The sequence below is a fragment of the Colletotrichum graminicola genome (assembly GCF_000149035.1).
Source record: "Colletotrichum graminicola M1.001 genomic scaffold supercont1.13, whole genome shotgun sequence".
Taxonomy (NCBI): Eukaryota; Fungi; Ascomycota; class Sordariomycetes; order Glomerellales; family Glomerellaceae; genus Colletotrichum; species Colletotrichum graminicola.
In genome coordinates, this window is record NW_007361017.1 from 451,711 (window position 1) to 466,667 (window position 14,957).

Genomic DNA, 14,957 nt, shown 5'->3' on the forward strand with positions numbered 1-14,957 from the left:
AACCACGGGCAGATGAACTCACAGCAAACTCCCCTCCTTGACCCCCCCCCCCCCCCCCCCCCCCCCCTCCCTGACGTTGCTTCCATCGGACCATTTCTTATACAAATGCGAGAATGGAAGGGGAGAGAGGGGATCCTCGGCTTAATTTTGCTGCGAATACAAACTTACGACGCTCGACTCTGAGCCTGCACCCCCTCCCTTTCCCTTCCGACCCTTGGAGGTTCGGCCACTCACATCACAATGGCGTCAATTCGAGCCGTTTCTTTAAGTCTTCAGGTTACTATGCGTGCAGAGAAGCGTGCTCTTGTCTGTTGCGACGGGCAAAGACTGTCGGCACGTCACCAACTGTCATCGAATCATTTCGGGCATCCCAAGAGGCCTCATTCCGGGCCAGCCGAGTCTTGGGTTTCCCATGGCCTCGAGTAAGGGCTTGAATCACGGCCTCGGGAATTCCCTTCATCGTCCTGCTAGAGATGGGGGACAGAAAGTCATCACGGGCTCTTGGGTGGCTCAAGACATGTTGTGAGAGTCATCCAGCAGCAGCATATCCCATTACCTCAATCTTGTCTAGCTATCTATATCCGTCCTTCTGGGCGGTTGAAAAGAAATGACGTTTCAATAAACTAGGATCGCCAGGCCTCCCGAAATTACCTCCAGTACTCTAGCAACGCTACGCCACGTGCGAAGGTGGACCGGCGGGTGAAGGGCTTCGCGGGACAGGAAAGAAGGTCCACAGGTGTGCCGTCGTCATTATGGTGATTGAACATTAATCCCTTAACCTCCCCGGTCCGTCAGTCAGTCAGCCCTCGCTCTTCTCTTCCATGGTATATGCAAATTAAATGTCACCGTATTTACACGGCACGATGGGTAATGTACAAGAATGGCACTGAGTCCATTCAAGGGAAGACAGAAATGAATCGAGTTAGGTGGTGGTGGTGGTCTTCCTGTCTAGAGACGGTTGCGGACGACGCGCGAGCGGAGCTTGGCAGGAGGCCCGACGGCAGGAGGCCCGGCGGTAGGATCCCAGGTGGCACTAAATTGATGGGTTAGCTCCTCGCGAATACAACTCAGGAACGTCAAGAGGGAAAAGACTTACCCGACGTAGGTCGGGGGCGGCTCGAGGTTCATGCCAGCCTGGTCAAGAGGGTCTGCAGTGTTACCAGCGGCATTACCAGAAGTCGGGATGCCCTGGGCTCGGCAGGCGGCCTGGTGGTCCTGGGGGATGGTGAGGTTGCGAAGCCTCTCGGGGGCTTCGATGATGGTGGCGGTGAGACCCATCTCGACGTGCCACTCAATGTGGCAGTGGAAGAGGTAGACACCCGGGTTGGTAGCCTCGAAGCGGAGGACGACGTGCGACTTGCCCATGACGGAGACGGTATCGCGGCGCGGAGGCTTCTGGTTGAGGCGGGCGCGTTCAACGCCGGGCCAGTCGCCCGTGTTGGTGGCGGGTCGCCTAACAACCTGGAAGTGGTGGCCGTGAAGGTGGAAGGGGTGAATGGCGGGGTCCTTGTTGTTGACGACGATATCGACAATTTCGCCGTACTGAGCGACGAAGGGGTGTACGGCGCCGTAGACGGCGGGGTTCGTGTTGTACTCGCCCGTGGTGGCAGCGGTGTACAGGGTCGGCACCTTTTGGTTGACGTACGGGGACCCGTTGACGCAAGAGCGCGGGATGCCATTCTTGTCCAAGCAGAAGTCCCAGTCGAAAAGCAAGATCTTGGTGGCGGGGGGGAGGATGGCGACATCTCCAAAAGGCTCGAAGACGGAATCGTCCGAGGGGCGGAATTCCTTGACGACGTCGGTGCCGAACGGCCTGTCGGGGAACATGACGAGTTGACCAGTGTAGTTGTGAGGCCAGGTCTTGTCGAAGGCCGGGTTGGTGTAGTCGCGGTTGTAGTCGCTGGCAATGAGGAAGCCATAGTTACGGTTGTCACGATCAATGCACTTGACCAGGACATCGTAACGCTGAGCAGGGGCGACGCGCAACATGTAAGCCGTCTTCATCTTCACGTAGGCCGAGTCGGACGCGATTACGTTCATGTCGTGAGAGTCAAAGTGAACCATGAACGAGGCAAACGCGGCGTAGCTAATCATACGAATGCGATACGTCTTGCCCTTCTCAAACTGGAAGTTGGCTCCCAACCCGTCGTTTACAACAAGGCCGTTTGGAATCGGTGGCGCAAAGACGGTGTTGCTTGGAAGGAACATTTTCTGCGCCAAAGGAATGGTCTGATCGTTGTACCTGCAGCGAATCAGTCTAGAACCACCACAAAGGACACCCGTGCGTCAGTTGCTTACCAGTCTGAGATGGAGAGGATGTATTCCTCATCATACTGGCCAGCGTAGGGGTCTTTGGGGTCATGAATGATCAAGGGGCCACGCATGCCGTCGGGGTACTGGCCCATATTGTGGGAGTGCCACCAGAACGTGCCACCCTCATCGGCCTACGCATCCTTGATTAGTCCCCACTGTGTCTCAAACGGCCAGTATCTCGTTCTTTATGTAAGCTTACAGTGAAGGAGTAAGTCATGGTCATGTCGGGGGGCAGAGGGCACTGGGTGACCATGCTCGGGCCATCCATCGAGTTGGTACTGATCTGGTTGATGCCGTGAAAGTGAATACCGGTGGTCTGGTTGCCGAGCTTGTTGGTAAGGTGAACGACAACGGTATCACCGACGCTGGCCTCGATCTTGGGGCAAGGCCATTGCCCGTTGATGCCGATCACAGGTCTGGAGACGCCGAGGGGAGCGGCGTTCACCCAAGTAGCCTCCCAGTTGTAGGTGACTGTGAGAGCCAGGGCAGCATTGGCCCAGGCCAAGGCGGTGACGAGAGTCCGCATCATGATGGGCACACGTGAGACCAGACAAACGTGGTCTGGCGTTCTGCAACCAAGGTTGTTGTCAATGGCTCCAGTCAACGAGTGGGGAAAGGAGAGTCGACCACAAGCCAGACGAACTGAAGGGGAATCAAAGGGCAGATGAGAAACAGGCCTTGGTGTCCTGGATACAAGGAGGGAGGAGAAAAGGCTTATAAAGAGGAACGATACAAGAAGGGTCGGTACGGCTAAAGCGGGAGGTTTGGCCGTTGGCGACCACAGCCATTCCGGGAGTCAGCCCCGGTTACTTGGTACAGTTGGAGCTCTGACATGGTGTGTCGGTCTTGGGATTGCAATAGTCGGTTGATGCTCAGGCGAGATGGGACACCCCTCCGAGAGAGGACGGCGGCTGAGATGACATATGTCGCCGGGGCTGACTGCGTGCACATGGCAGGCACACTCAAGTCGGGCATGGCCAGGCGTGTGCAAGGCACAACCTGGTTACGGCCCTGCTGCATGGTCGGATGTCCGTTACCTGCTGCAAGCTAGAAGGGAGCGAGTGAGTAGGCCCTGGCGAGGCCATCTAGGATGACTCGTGTTGTTGACCTCTCGGCTAGGTGACATGGCGAAGCATAGTGTGGCATGCTCTCGGACGAATGGCTGTTGGGTTGAGAGGATAGACAATCTCCAGACGGATGGGGCTCGTTGCTCAAGGCGCCCGAGGCTGCAGTAACACAACTTACAGCCAGTCCTACGATGATGAAGGAAACCTGCATATGGGATATCCAAATTCGAGTTAATGGTTAGAATAACAAAAAGAAAAGAGAAAAACACGCGCGCTGGCTGACTCGAATGATTGAGCAAAAGAGACATGGGAAAACACCGAACGTGCATGTTTGGATGGGCCCGTTATACGCCACTATGCAAGCAGGGCTTTGCAGGGTACATAAAAAAAAGATGAGCATGGGCTCCTGTCGAGAGGCACAACAGCGAGTGCTGGCACAAACCCCTGGACTTGCAGGCCAAACCCCGGGGCCAGAAAGATAAACGGCGGGCTTATGCGTCGAGGAAACCCAGAGACAGAAGACAACTTCTCGGTTCGCCCGCCATCCATAGATCGCGCCCCTTGGGCAAAGCGAGAGAGTGAGGCAGCGGCATGTGCCTGCTGTGGTGGGTGGGTCAACGTGCTTGAGATTGCAGGTCTAGTTCGGCCGAAGCGCTCAGGTACGCGGCGACGTCATGGTGGTGACCTTGCCTGGTCGAGACAGGGCCGGCGGGCCTCGACGAATCAATAGCAGAGGAGCGAAACGGTGCGGAAAGATAGGACGGTCGCTCGTATCCCGTCCGTCAAGGGTTTTCCTCCCAGAAGATGTTGCGAGCATATGCTTTGTGCAGCTGCGTCATCCTAGCGTCAGGGTGGGTTCTTCGTGGGGACATGGACGAAGATGGACGGACTAATTCAACGTGTGGTCTCTTCTCAGAAGAGCCAAGATCTATCCGGGGCTGGGTAGAATACGTGTTGGTGTGTAGTGTAAGCCTCGGACAGGCCCCCTTGTGGTCCATTGAGCAGTCCGTGTACGACAAGGTCTTGTGAAGTATTCAAACTGCCTATGACTGCTGTGTGCTATGCACCCATGGATGGACGTGCTTGTCTGCATGTTGGGTGTAGGCAGTTCGAGAGGAAGAAACGGCGAATGTCGTACAGAGGACCCGTAAGTGCCAATGTCCAAATGGCGTGTCAGACGGATTACCCGTTGACGCTAGCAGACAAAGGAGCGGAACAGCCGGCGGGCATGATCGCAGACCAGGTTCAGGTACCTAGTACTCGGGGACATCCACCAAAGTCCGGGGCTAGCAGATACATATCTAGATAAGTAGGTAGATGGATACCTACTTTAGCATCGCAAAGTCCGATGCCTTGGGATGGAAACCTGCCCCCCCTCCCACCGTCCCGCATTAGCGCTGGCGGTGATCGTATCCTCCTCCTCGTCCTTCGACCTACCTACAGAAGCCCTCCCACGTTCCCCTTCTGCGCCATTGAAATCGCCTGGGAGAGGACCAGGAGCCGCGTCTGCCTCGGTACGAGAAAAACTGGGTTATATTGGGCAGCGTCACATTTCTTGGGGATTGGTGAGCCCCCGTCCCGTCCCACTTCACTCCAAGTCTTTCGCCTATTGTCGAGACATCAGCACGCCTAGGCCCCCGTCACCATCGGGCACCATCAATGAGAGCCCCGTCGGCCGAAGCATCCTTGCTCGTCCCGTCCGCTCGGAAACCCGACTGGTTAACGTTAGCGACCAGCGGAGTCGAGACCACGAGTTGACCAGTCTCGTCTCTCGGGTCCATTGCTCCTGTCGTCGAATGTTTACCGGTCCTACTGTCTGTCCAGAATATTCTAAGCGCTGGTTTGGTTATTTTCTGCCCTCTGACAACGGCCGAGGAAGTCAGATTGTCGATGGACGACTTTGTAACTGAGGGTTAGTCGAACTCTCCTGATTCTGGAACGTGTTCCATCTGGCCAGGTCTCCCTTTCTCTCCATTTCCTTCCACACGTCAAAACTTGGAGCTAGCCCGCCATCATACCTAATCCCAGAAATCCTGTGCTTGCTTACAGTTCTCGACTGAGACCGGTAGGCAAGGTCTCCGCCCGCAAGGGTTACCCTCACCAGTTCACCCGAACACGACTACGGGTTCCCTGGCTTATCAGATAACTCATACAAACAAAGTACCGGTACATCGTACGCCACCCCATGCAGGACTGGAAGCGATCTGCAGCTACCCACATCATCCTAGTCTCAGATCATCCATCCATGGTGTGCTGCATCCATCTCGTTGCCCGCCAACTGCCACTTCCACTTCCACTGCGCTGGGATGGCCCTAGACAACACGCTAATTCGGGCCGCCAGCCAAAAGCAGTTCCTGGACCATTGCCTGTCGACCATTCACGATTTAACGAGTCAGACCCCATTGCCCAGTCTCTCGACACGATACAACTGCATTCGCCAGCCCGAGCCCAACGGTGGCGGGCGTAGAAGCAGCGTTTATTATGAGACTCATTATGAGATTCACTATGAGATTCACGATGAGATTCACTATGAGATTCACTATGAGACTCATTATGAGATTCACTATGAGATTCACTATGAGATTCACTATGAGACCTTTCCCGCCGGCGCGGCTTCCGCTATATCGGATTGGAGTGCCGTGCTGCCACTGCTTGTCATGTAAATAGGCCTATGGCGCCAAAGGGTCTGTTCCCCTTGTACGGCGACGGTGGCATGATATGCTCCAAAGCGGTACCAAAAACATTGACACGACGACAACGAAGACTGCAATGCATGTAAGAAGTGCCCTGCAGTTGATCCCTCGACGGACGCGTCAATCCTGCTTTGGAGGTGTCCTAATCTATAGCCTCCCCAAGCGGAGCTGAAGGAGCTGAAGGGATCGAAGTGACGCCCCGACCATACATATCAAGTCTTGGCCGTGAGATTCTACCAACGCACATACATGCACTGTGATCATGGCAGATTGTCGATTCCCTCTTGGCGCGACTCTTTTTTATCTTTTTATTTTTATTTTTTATGCTTTCTCAGCGTTCGCGACCCGTCCGTGCAGCCTAGCTCGACGCTGTCTCACGCTTCGATGATGCGTGCATCTCACTGTCTTCCCTTGGCCCGCCTACGCATCATCCCTTACTTGCTTGGTCAAGTCGTAACGACAGCAGCAGCCATTGCTCGCTCTTCTTCCGACGTTAGGATCGTACCACCCCCTAGCTTGACCAGCTCGGGAGGCGGCCGGCCTCGCTCATTTTACCGTTGTGTGGCTCGTGATCAGGTCGTTCGGGTCATTTGGCACGGCTGGTCCAGAGCTAGGAGAATTCGATCCATGGCAAGCTGCGGTCTCACGTTACACCCTGCTGCTGTGCTATGTATTGTCGTGTCACCAACACTAGGTCAAGGATTTCGATAGCAGGTGCGGCGCGCATGGCAAGCTCGTCCGTCCCCAATGTGACATGGTTGATACGGTCCCAATTCGGCAACTCGCCCTCGACGAGCGGCTGCAACCGGCATCTCGATACCCAAAGATATGGTCAGCTCAAGACCCATACAGACAGACCATCTTGTTCTTCTATGCCGAACACTGCATATTTGCACCCTTTTGGAATACACTGGTCAGGCCTGGCAAGGCCCCCAAGCTTCCTCTTCTGCCGGCTTAGTCAACAATTGGGACACTTGATCCCTACGTCCAATAACCTACCGGGGGCACGCAATGCAACCCAGAGGCTGGTGCAGGCCTCAGCATTGTGCATACACCGACCATTACGGAAAATATTGCATCGCGTGGCCACGCCGTTACCCGTGAGTGGCTGAATGCAAGGCATCCGCCTTCTAGCGCTCGCCATTCACCGAGCCTTGCATCGGCCCCCTGGTCACCGTCAGCACATATGCAGCTGGCAACGAGGAGGAGATGCCCAAGACCACTCAACGCCCGGGATGCCAAATCAGCGGGGAAGAGGCTAGCTGCCACGCTTCGTCTTCTTCGCTCGCATAGTTCAACGGGGCTGGCGGTTGCAGGACAATGCTGCCGGAGCCCGCTGATTACGGCGATTTATCACGCATGCCTCCGACAGCGGCATTGGAACGAGTCTGACTGCTTCCCACCCATGGCTTCCGGTGTCTTGGCACACAATCTGGTCATCCCCTTCTACACCATCCGGAGGACCTTCACTCCACTCCTCTCGGCGTCCCCACTCTTATCGGCGCCGGCCGCCCGGATAGCGGGGCCGGCAACAATTAAAGAATTCGGTGCACGAGGCCCGCTTTTCTTTAACCACCATTCGCTGTCCCGCTCGTCGTCTTACAAATATTGCGATCCGTGACCAGCAGCATGAAGAGGTTGCAGGTCCGAGGATTGTCATTGTTTGCCTCGCCCTACTCGAACACGAGGGAACGTTTTTGGCATCCGGAAGCCGCCCGGATAGCCAGTCACTCGTTCCTAAATTAGCCAGGATGGCATAATTAGCATCTGTCTGCATAGCACACTCGTCAGCGCGCACCCCGCTTCGAAGCCAGGTGATCCGGCCAGCTGGGCCTTGGCCTACGACGCTTTGGTCGCTGCAGACGCAAAACACGATCCACGAATCCGGCGCGTATCACGAGATGAGGCACCGACTTTTTCGTCTTTTCTTGGAGCGTATCTAGGCAGTGTAGGAACCCTTCCAGAGACCCAGCGGATTTTGTTCGTCTCTAGGGTTACCGCCTCACATGGCGGAATCCGAGGCGACACGAATTGGGCCCGTCGAAACCAGGCGCCGTTTCGTGGGGTGCGGGGAAGCGGGGGGGAGGGACGGAAAGGAAACAGAACGGATGTGGTGTTCCTGGGAAGCTTAAAGGCTTGGAACGCCGCACTAGACAACATGGAAACTCAATGACTGGTGCGGCCTGTAGGTGATGGCATTCACCTTGCCAGGGTAGCCCTGTTTGGCCATAACCCGATACTGTGGTTCTGGCTGGTCTAATCTTGTGCCTCCCAGAAAGACGAAAAAAGAAAGTCTGCCGTATTCGTTCGCCGTCCCAAGCCATTCCTGCAGAGATGGTTGCTCCGTCATCCCTCGTGAGCCGTGCCGAAACCGAACTCTTGCCGGCTCTCTGTGCTCCAACGACATGCCAAAAAAATCATCTCTTGAACCGAGACACTCATGAGAGGGCAGGCAGCACGCGGGGGAGAGATCTTTCAGTTCACGTCAAGGGCGCGCGTCATCGTCGCACGTCGCTCGCCAGGGAATTCAAGTTCCTTCAAAAGTTGTCAGAACTATCAAGGTCCAAGTTTTCCATCAGCGGAAAGCATGCGAGGGGGGGTTTGATTGGCTTGCGTACCCGACTCAAAAACCGAGGCTGGTATCCACCAATCCTCGAGGCGAGAGCGGACGCGCAACTATAAAAGAAACCCGACAGAAATACAAACAAGTCAACATCCAAGTTTTCGCGTCTCTTCCGCATCACGATGGACAGAGAGCTCTGCACCATACCGTACGTACACCACAACCTTCTTGTCGTCGGAACCCTTCGAGAAGGGGTGGGGGATGAAGTTGTAGCGAAGCATACACAACAACGAAGCGGCACGGGAAGTGAAGTTTGGACTCCTAAGCCAATCTCCATCGAGAAAACATAAAAAATTAAAAGAACTATTGAACTAGAAAAGTATGCGCAATTCGATTTGAAAAGGCACGAGAGGGGAGCCTTTTCCCCCACGGAGCTCCGGTTTCCTTTCTGTCCATCGTCGCAGCCAGTCACATAGTTACGCGAATCACCAACCAGTACGCGAAATCACCAAGTCGGGTCACGAGGCCGAACTGCCGCAGAGTTGTGTTGCAATTTCCAAATGGTGTCGAAGGGCCGCCGCTATCGAGAAACCCCTTTCGCCTCTCTCGCCGTTCGCAGCGAGTCTTTGCTCAACAACCTCGCGATTGTTGCCCCTTCGCACCCTCCCCTCCTCGTATCCCTCCTTGGGTTCCTCGAACGCTTAAGCCATTGCGCCGACGTTCCTTATTGGACGGCAATTCTGACTCCAGTTCTCTGTGACGCAAATGAAGAGTCCTTTCACAGCGTTCGTGGCGAGAAGGGTCAGGCAAAGAAAGATCAGTCAACATATATTCATCCTTTTGACTTGTCGGATGCACCATCTCTGGGTGTTGGCTTCGTATTCCCCGTTGTTTGGGACAGCTGGCCGAGAGACAAACCAGATGCCTCCCCAGCCTGGAAGCGTGCCCTTGGCCGATGTAAAAGGCCGGTTCAAAGACACAAGCTCGGGTCGCAAAGAGGAGACGATTAGAGAGCATCCAAACTGTCGAGTCAGTCTGCAAGACCAGACTTTCTTTCTGGGGAGGGGGGAGCGGGAGCAAGTCTTACTGCGTGGGGCGACTTGGGGCTTGCGAGTCGGTAGACATCGGCGGTTTAAGGTACGAAAACGGCACGGTCCGGCGATCCATACCACCTTCTCGTACAATATCTCGAAGTAGAGCTCTTGGGGCGTCGAGTAATGGCTAAAATGCCGTCGTGATGTGATGGTTTCCCTAATTCCAAAGTGTCAGGGTCCGTACATTTCCACGTCGGAGCGAGTACGTCACCGTGCCTGATCTTTCATCTGCTTCGTTGACTTCTGTTGTACGGGACGAGGCCAGGGTATGCAAGTTTCAACCTCATGAGCGGGCGGCCACCACGACTGCACGTTCCCCGTCACATGCTTTCTGCTAGGGACCCCTCTTCGCCTTTTAGTGTTTTGTATTCACCCGGAGCGCTTGATCTGGGTCTATGCCCATTCTGACAACGAGGCCACCCAAGAGTATATGGCTTCTACTCTGCCTCGCCTCGCCTCTCTAGCAAAGTTCGTATAATGTGACCGATCAGTATAGCTACCCCTTGTAGGAATAGCCTCATTGTGGGGTGGCTTTAGTCCAAGTCACCTCCTTGGCTTGTATGAGCACAGCTGGGGTGGGTGAGATGTTCAGCCGCCTCATCCTCTCCTCTATGAAGAACTTGTGATGTACTGTCAATAAAGCACAGAGTAGGAAACAGTTTACGGCCGCAATACGTTATCAGCCAGCGCCCCTTCCTTGCTACCCTGCGTCATTCTCGGGGGATGAATACGCTATCGCGGGCTTCCTTCCGCTCTCGCCCTCGTGAGACGCCCGCACAGTTTCTGCAATGAGGAATCAGCAGGACTGTGCTCGGCATCTCTGACGAGGTGATTCCTGGAAATGCTTTTCCCTGGCCTCTCCGCTATACAAGGCACGGGGAACCGACCAAGGACCACAACCGTTACGAGTGACGAGTGCGCCTGGGGATCGCACTCGACCGCAGGACGGATGAGGTTGAAATGGCAATAGCCAAGTCGGTTGCTAACACATGAGATTGACCATGCCGCAGTAATCGGTTCTGTCTTTTCCTGTTCTGTCTTTGGCTTGCCAACATCCTATTGTCGGCGGTTTTGAACCATGACCGTTGTGATCCAGAAGAAATGAGAAGAATTGCCCCCCCCCCCAAAGACGCCTAATCTGCCTTCTATTAGAGACGATGTTGCTATTCGGCAAAAATATCCTCCAAGCCGCTCCATGTACCCTTGGATCTCTCCTCCCAGTACGAGTCCTTGCCCGTCCTCATCTTCCACACTTCCTCGCCTTCCGGACCCTCGCCGGCCTTGACAAACCATTTGGGCTTGTGCTCTTCGCCCCTTTCTTCGAGCACACGACGCCGGGCTCGCTGCGCCTCTTCCAGTTTGACCTTCCACTCCTCGGCCTGGTCAAGATCGCCCTGCTCTGCCAGACGCTGGTCCGGTCTGAGTCGACTGTCGGTGGGTGGCAGCCTACCCTTCTCGATCTCGGTGATCTCGTTGAGGCCAGCTGCAAACATGGTCATTCCGTACGTGTTGGCAGCGTTCTCGACAAGCTTTCCAACGTGCCAGATCTCTTGACCGGCGCCCTTTCCGGCCTGAACAATGCGAAGACCGCCAGTCCATGTACCGGATAGACTGCTGCCCGTGTGCACTCCGTCTGGTCCGTACGTCTCCACCTGGACATCCTCACCTCGGCCGCCAAACATCCCCTTGCTTCGGAACTCGACAGAAGCCTTGGCGCCGGTCGAGTCGTTGCAGATCTGCATTACGCCGACCGGCTCAACATACTTCTCGCCCATCACCACGTTGCGCAGAAACATCGTTGCGTGCGTCCACGAATACAGCTCATCCGTCCCGTCCGGAAGTCGAAGAGCAATACGAACGCGGCCTTCCGTTGTGATCTCGGCGCTCTTGCCCCAGAACTTCTGCGATGGCGCTGGGGATTGACTAAAAGACCAGTTGGCTGAGTCGGCCTGCATGGCGAGTCTGACGGGGCGGTGAGAGACCTTTTCCACAAGCAAGCGGAACCCTCCAGGAACCTCCTGTTCTGTCCGCAGCATCTCGTAAGTCTCGCCGAGAAGAGGATTGAAAGGCTTGCGAATAGCGCGCTCTTTTGCGCGACCGGTGCTGAACTGCGACACTGCGAATGCTGTTACATAGAGAAGGCGGTCCTTGGCTTCTTTCTGCCGGACAGCTTCATCAAGGAGCTGAGCGTATTCCAGTTGTTCGGCAACGCGCTGCAGAAGCGAGATGGGTTCGTTCGCAGACACGGGCATGCTGATAGTGCTAAGATCCTTGCCCACGTTCTTCCGCACGAACGCGATCAGACTCGGAGGCTGTACCAAGGCCGGGGGGATCTTGATTCGTCTGTCGACCGAGATATCCACTGGCAGCGGAGCCAAGCTCTTCGGCTTCGCAGGATAACAATTTGTACCGTCTGAAACGAAAGCGTCGTCCTCTTGAGCCGACGAGATTGAAGACGAGTCACTCAGGTGTTCATCAGCTTCCGAGTCCGGGCTCTCGTCCTCGCTCTGAGCAATCCTAACGATCTGCGAGTTTGTTTCACCGGCTTCGGCATCGAAGAACTCTTCTGTTGACACTGTTTCCATGCTCCGCCGGGAGGGTGCAGCCGACAGGGGAGCGGGTGTGCGACGACGTTTGCTGTTGGCAATGAGGGTCGTGAACTCGGACACAACCGAGTCGAGGTCATTGAGGACGGCTGCGCAGTGCTCCTGGGTGCTCTTCTCTTCGTGGGATGACTTCCGCTTCGAGTGGTGTTGGCCATTGGCGCTCGTGGTCGTCGTCACGGAAGTCGAAGACGGAACGGCGAGGGCGGCCGCGGCCGCGGCCGCGGCAGCGGCTTGAGCCGTGGATGCTGTAGGGGTGGCGTTGCTCGACTTGCGCTTCCAGAAAGGTCGTCGCTGCGACTGCTCCGTAGTGGTAGGGGGTGTAAAATAGCCGTCATGGTCTTCGCCGCCCGGCGATAGGAAGTTGGACGCGGCCACGCTGACGGGTCTCTGGGGGGTGGACATGTCCTTTACCAAGCGACGGAGTGCGTCCCTGGTGCCAACCATTCGGCTGACGAGAGTTTCGACCTGCTGCCATTCGCGATCCTCGTCCGGGTTCGACTGCGTTGGCTTCAAATGCGTGGTGCTGACCCTCAAGGGGGCATCTCTGCTGTTGTTGGGCTTCTGCTCTTCCACGCCTCTCGCGGCGCGGCTCGCCTTCTCCAAGGCCTTGGCCCAATCGTTGAAATCCTTGGCATTGGATGCCCGCAGATGCCAGATCTCGGCGCCCGAGTCGATGTTGATCTCCCGGCGGCGCTCATCGGCGGCGATGGCGGCCAGGCTGAGAGGTATGGCACCGCGGAGGGCAGACGAATTGCGGTTGTAGTAGTAGGAAAGTGTGCAGGACGAATAGTCTAGCGAGAAGAACCTGCGCGCGTAACCCTGGCCCTTCTTTCTCCTTCTCTTGTGCAGAATTCCGGTGTGGTAGTTGGCGTTTCCGTCGCTGCGACCCGAGGCTGAGGTCGGGCGGCCTGCTGGCGCCACGTGGCTGTGGAAGCTGTCTTGGGAGGCAGAGGTAAGGGTGGCCATCTGGGGCAGGCTAGTTTTGCTGGCGGTCGCATTCGATCCGGCTTGGAGGTTCGGGAATGTTTGAGCGGTGGTCTGGGGCGGTGCGCCGGTCGGGTAGGTAAGGAGAACAAAGGTGGCTGTCTTGGAGATCTGCTTGGAAAAGGTGTTGTCGAAGACCAAGCCGTACATGCCGCCCTGGCCCGGCGGTACATCCCAAGTGCCCGTCGACACCTTGTCGGCATCACATTTCCCGTGCCATGTTATAGGGATAAAGCCCTTGTTGGCGAGCTGCTCTTGGGCCGTGCTTGAGTCCCGCCTGGCGAAAGATTTCTTGGGTTCGGCGACGCCAGAGGTAAAAGAACCTGGCGTCGCAGCATCGTCGTTGTGGTTCGCGATGAGGCCGGCGGGGCCTGTCCCTGGGTGCTTCACAACGCCAAAGTTACTGGGTCGGGGAGCGAGTGGTCAGCAAGTGGCTTGATCGGAGGAGGCGAGAGAGAGAGAGGGAAAGGAGTAAATGATACGCACATGGACTTCTTGTGTGGTTGAACACTCCAGGAAATGGTATGGCCCTCATCGACTCTGACCCATCGTACGATGTAGGACTTTTGCGAGCACGTTGTTAGCAAGGGGGATGTCTTCAGCGCAGAAAGGGCGATAGAAAGGAAGGCCGGGCAAGCGACGACTGTGTACCTTGCTATGGATCTCTAACTGCTCAATGCCCGCCATTTTTGCGGGTTGGGTTCGGAGCTCGAGCTGTCGGTGAGAAGGGGGGCGGGGGTTCGGAGCTGATCGTCCAGGACGCGTTTTGGTTCCGGAGAAGGTTCCAACGCTATTAAAGGATCATGATGTGGAGTGCTGCGAGCTTTGAAAACGGTTCAATGGAAGGATAGGGAAAGGGAGGGAAAGGGAGGGAGAGAGAGAGAGGCGGAGTGTTTGCATACGAGGGGAGGTGAGAGGAGAAACATATATCATCACCCTTGTCGGGAGCTGCAGTAGCAGTTTACTCGTTCGAGGTAGGTACGGAGAGGGAGTGTGGAACGTATACTCCGTACTCCGTACATTGTACGTCTTTCTTGGGCACAGCACCCACCCAGCCCAGCCACACACGTCTGTCTGGGTGGACGGAACAGTTGGTTGGGGGGGCGCAACGTCATTGGGGGAAGGAGTACAGGGTGCGAAGCGACTGGCTGGCCCGGGGGTTTAAAGTGGGGACGCGGACGCGGACTGCGACAAAACGTCGCCAGGCGGGCTGTGCGAGATGCGGTAAGCCGCGGGTGCGGGCGTGAGCACGGGGCGCCCAGCATACCTAGGTAGTAGTTGACGCTGGGCTGTTTCCATCCTGTCGATAGCCACAATACCAGGCAGACAGAACGGAAAGGCGCATCTATCTCATCTTCTGTATCCGTAAATTCCTGAGTATTCATCTATCCATCCTTCCTTCCTCTTGCACTCATGGCTGATGAATAGGGGGAATTAAGCTTATCCACATTCGATATGTCTTTATCGATGTTGTGAGACGTGCCTGCCGTACGACGACCTGCGTGCCCCCCCCCCCGTCAGCCGAGACCCGAGAAGAGTTGCATCACACGCTCGCACGGAATGCCGGTGTCCCTAGGCTTGTAATTTGAGAGTCCGCCCAAGGGTGGAACACAACACCAACGCCAACACACCAACAG

General features: G+C 56.0%; 3 protein-coding genes across 3 annotated transcripts; 1 reads left to right on the top strand and 2 right to left on the bottom strand.

The window, feature by feature from the left end:
* Positions 1 to 948: 948 nt before the first annotated feature.
* Positions 949 to 2,842, bottom strand: GLRG_04204 (multicopper oxidase; the record flags this gene model as incomplete). Its single annotated transcript, XM_008094889.1, has 4 exons — positions 949 to 1,033; positions 1,097 to 2,242; positions 2,299 to 2,444; positions 2,513 to 2,842. 4 exons carry the CDS (start codon positions 2,840 to 2,842, stop codon positions 949 to 951), a joined length of 1,707 nt encoding a protein of 568 aa, XP_008093080.1.
* A 2,844-nt stretch (positions 2,843 to 5,686) lies between these two features.
* GLRG_04205 (uncharacterized protein) lies at positions 5,687 to 6,043 on the top strand (the record flags this gene model as incomplete). Its single annotated transcript, XM_008094890.1, has 1 exon — positions 5,687 to 6,043. The coding sequence occupies one exon, from the start codon at positions 5,687 to 5,689 to the stop codon at positions 6,041 to 6,043; it is 357 nt and encodes a 118-aa protein (XP_008093081.1).
* A 4,850-nt stretch (positions 6,044 to 10,893) lies between these two features.
* GLRG_04206 (oxysterol-binding protein) lies at positions 10,894 to 14,007 on the bottom strand (the record flags this gene model as incomplete). Its single annotated transcript, XM_008094891.1, has 3 exons — positions 10,894 to 13,723; positions 13,807 to 13,883; positions 13,972 to 14,007. 3 exons carry the CDS (start codon positions 14,005 to 14,007, stop codon positions 10,894 to 10,896), a joined length of 2,943 nt encoding a protein of 980 aa, XP_008093082.1.
* Between the last annotated feature and the right edge of the window lie 950 nt (positions 14,008 to 14,957).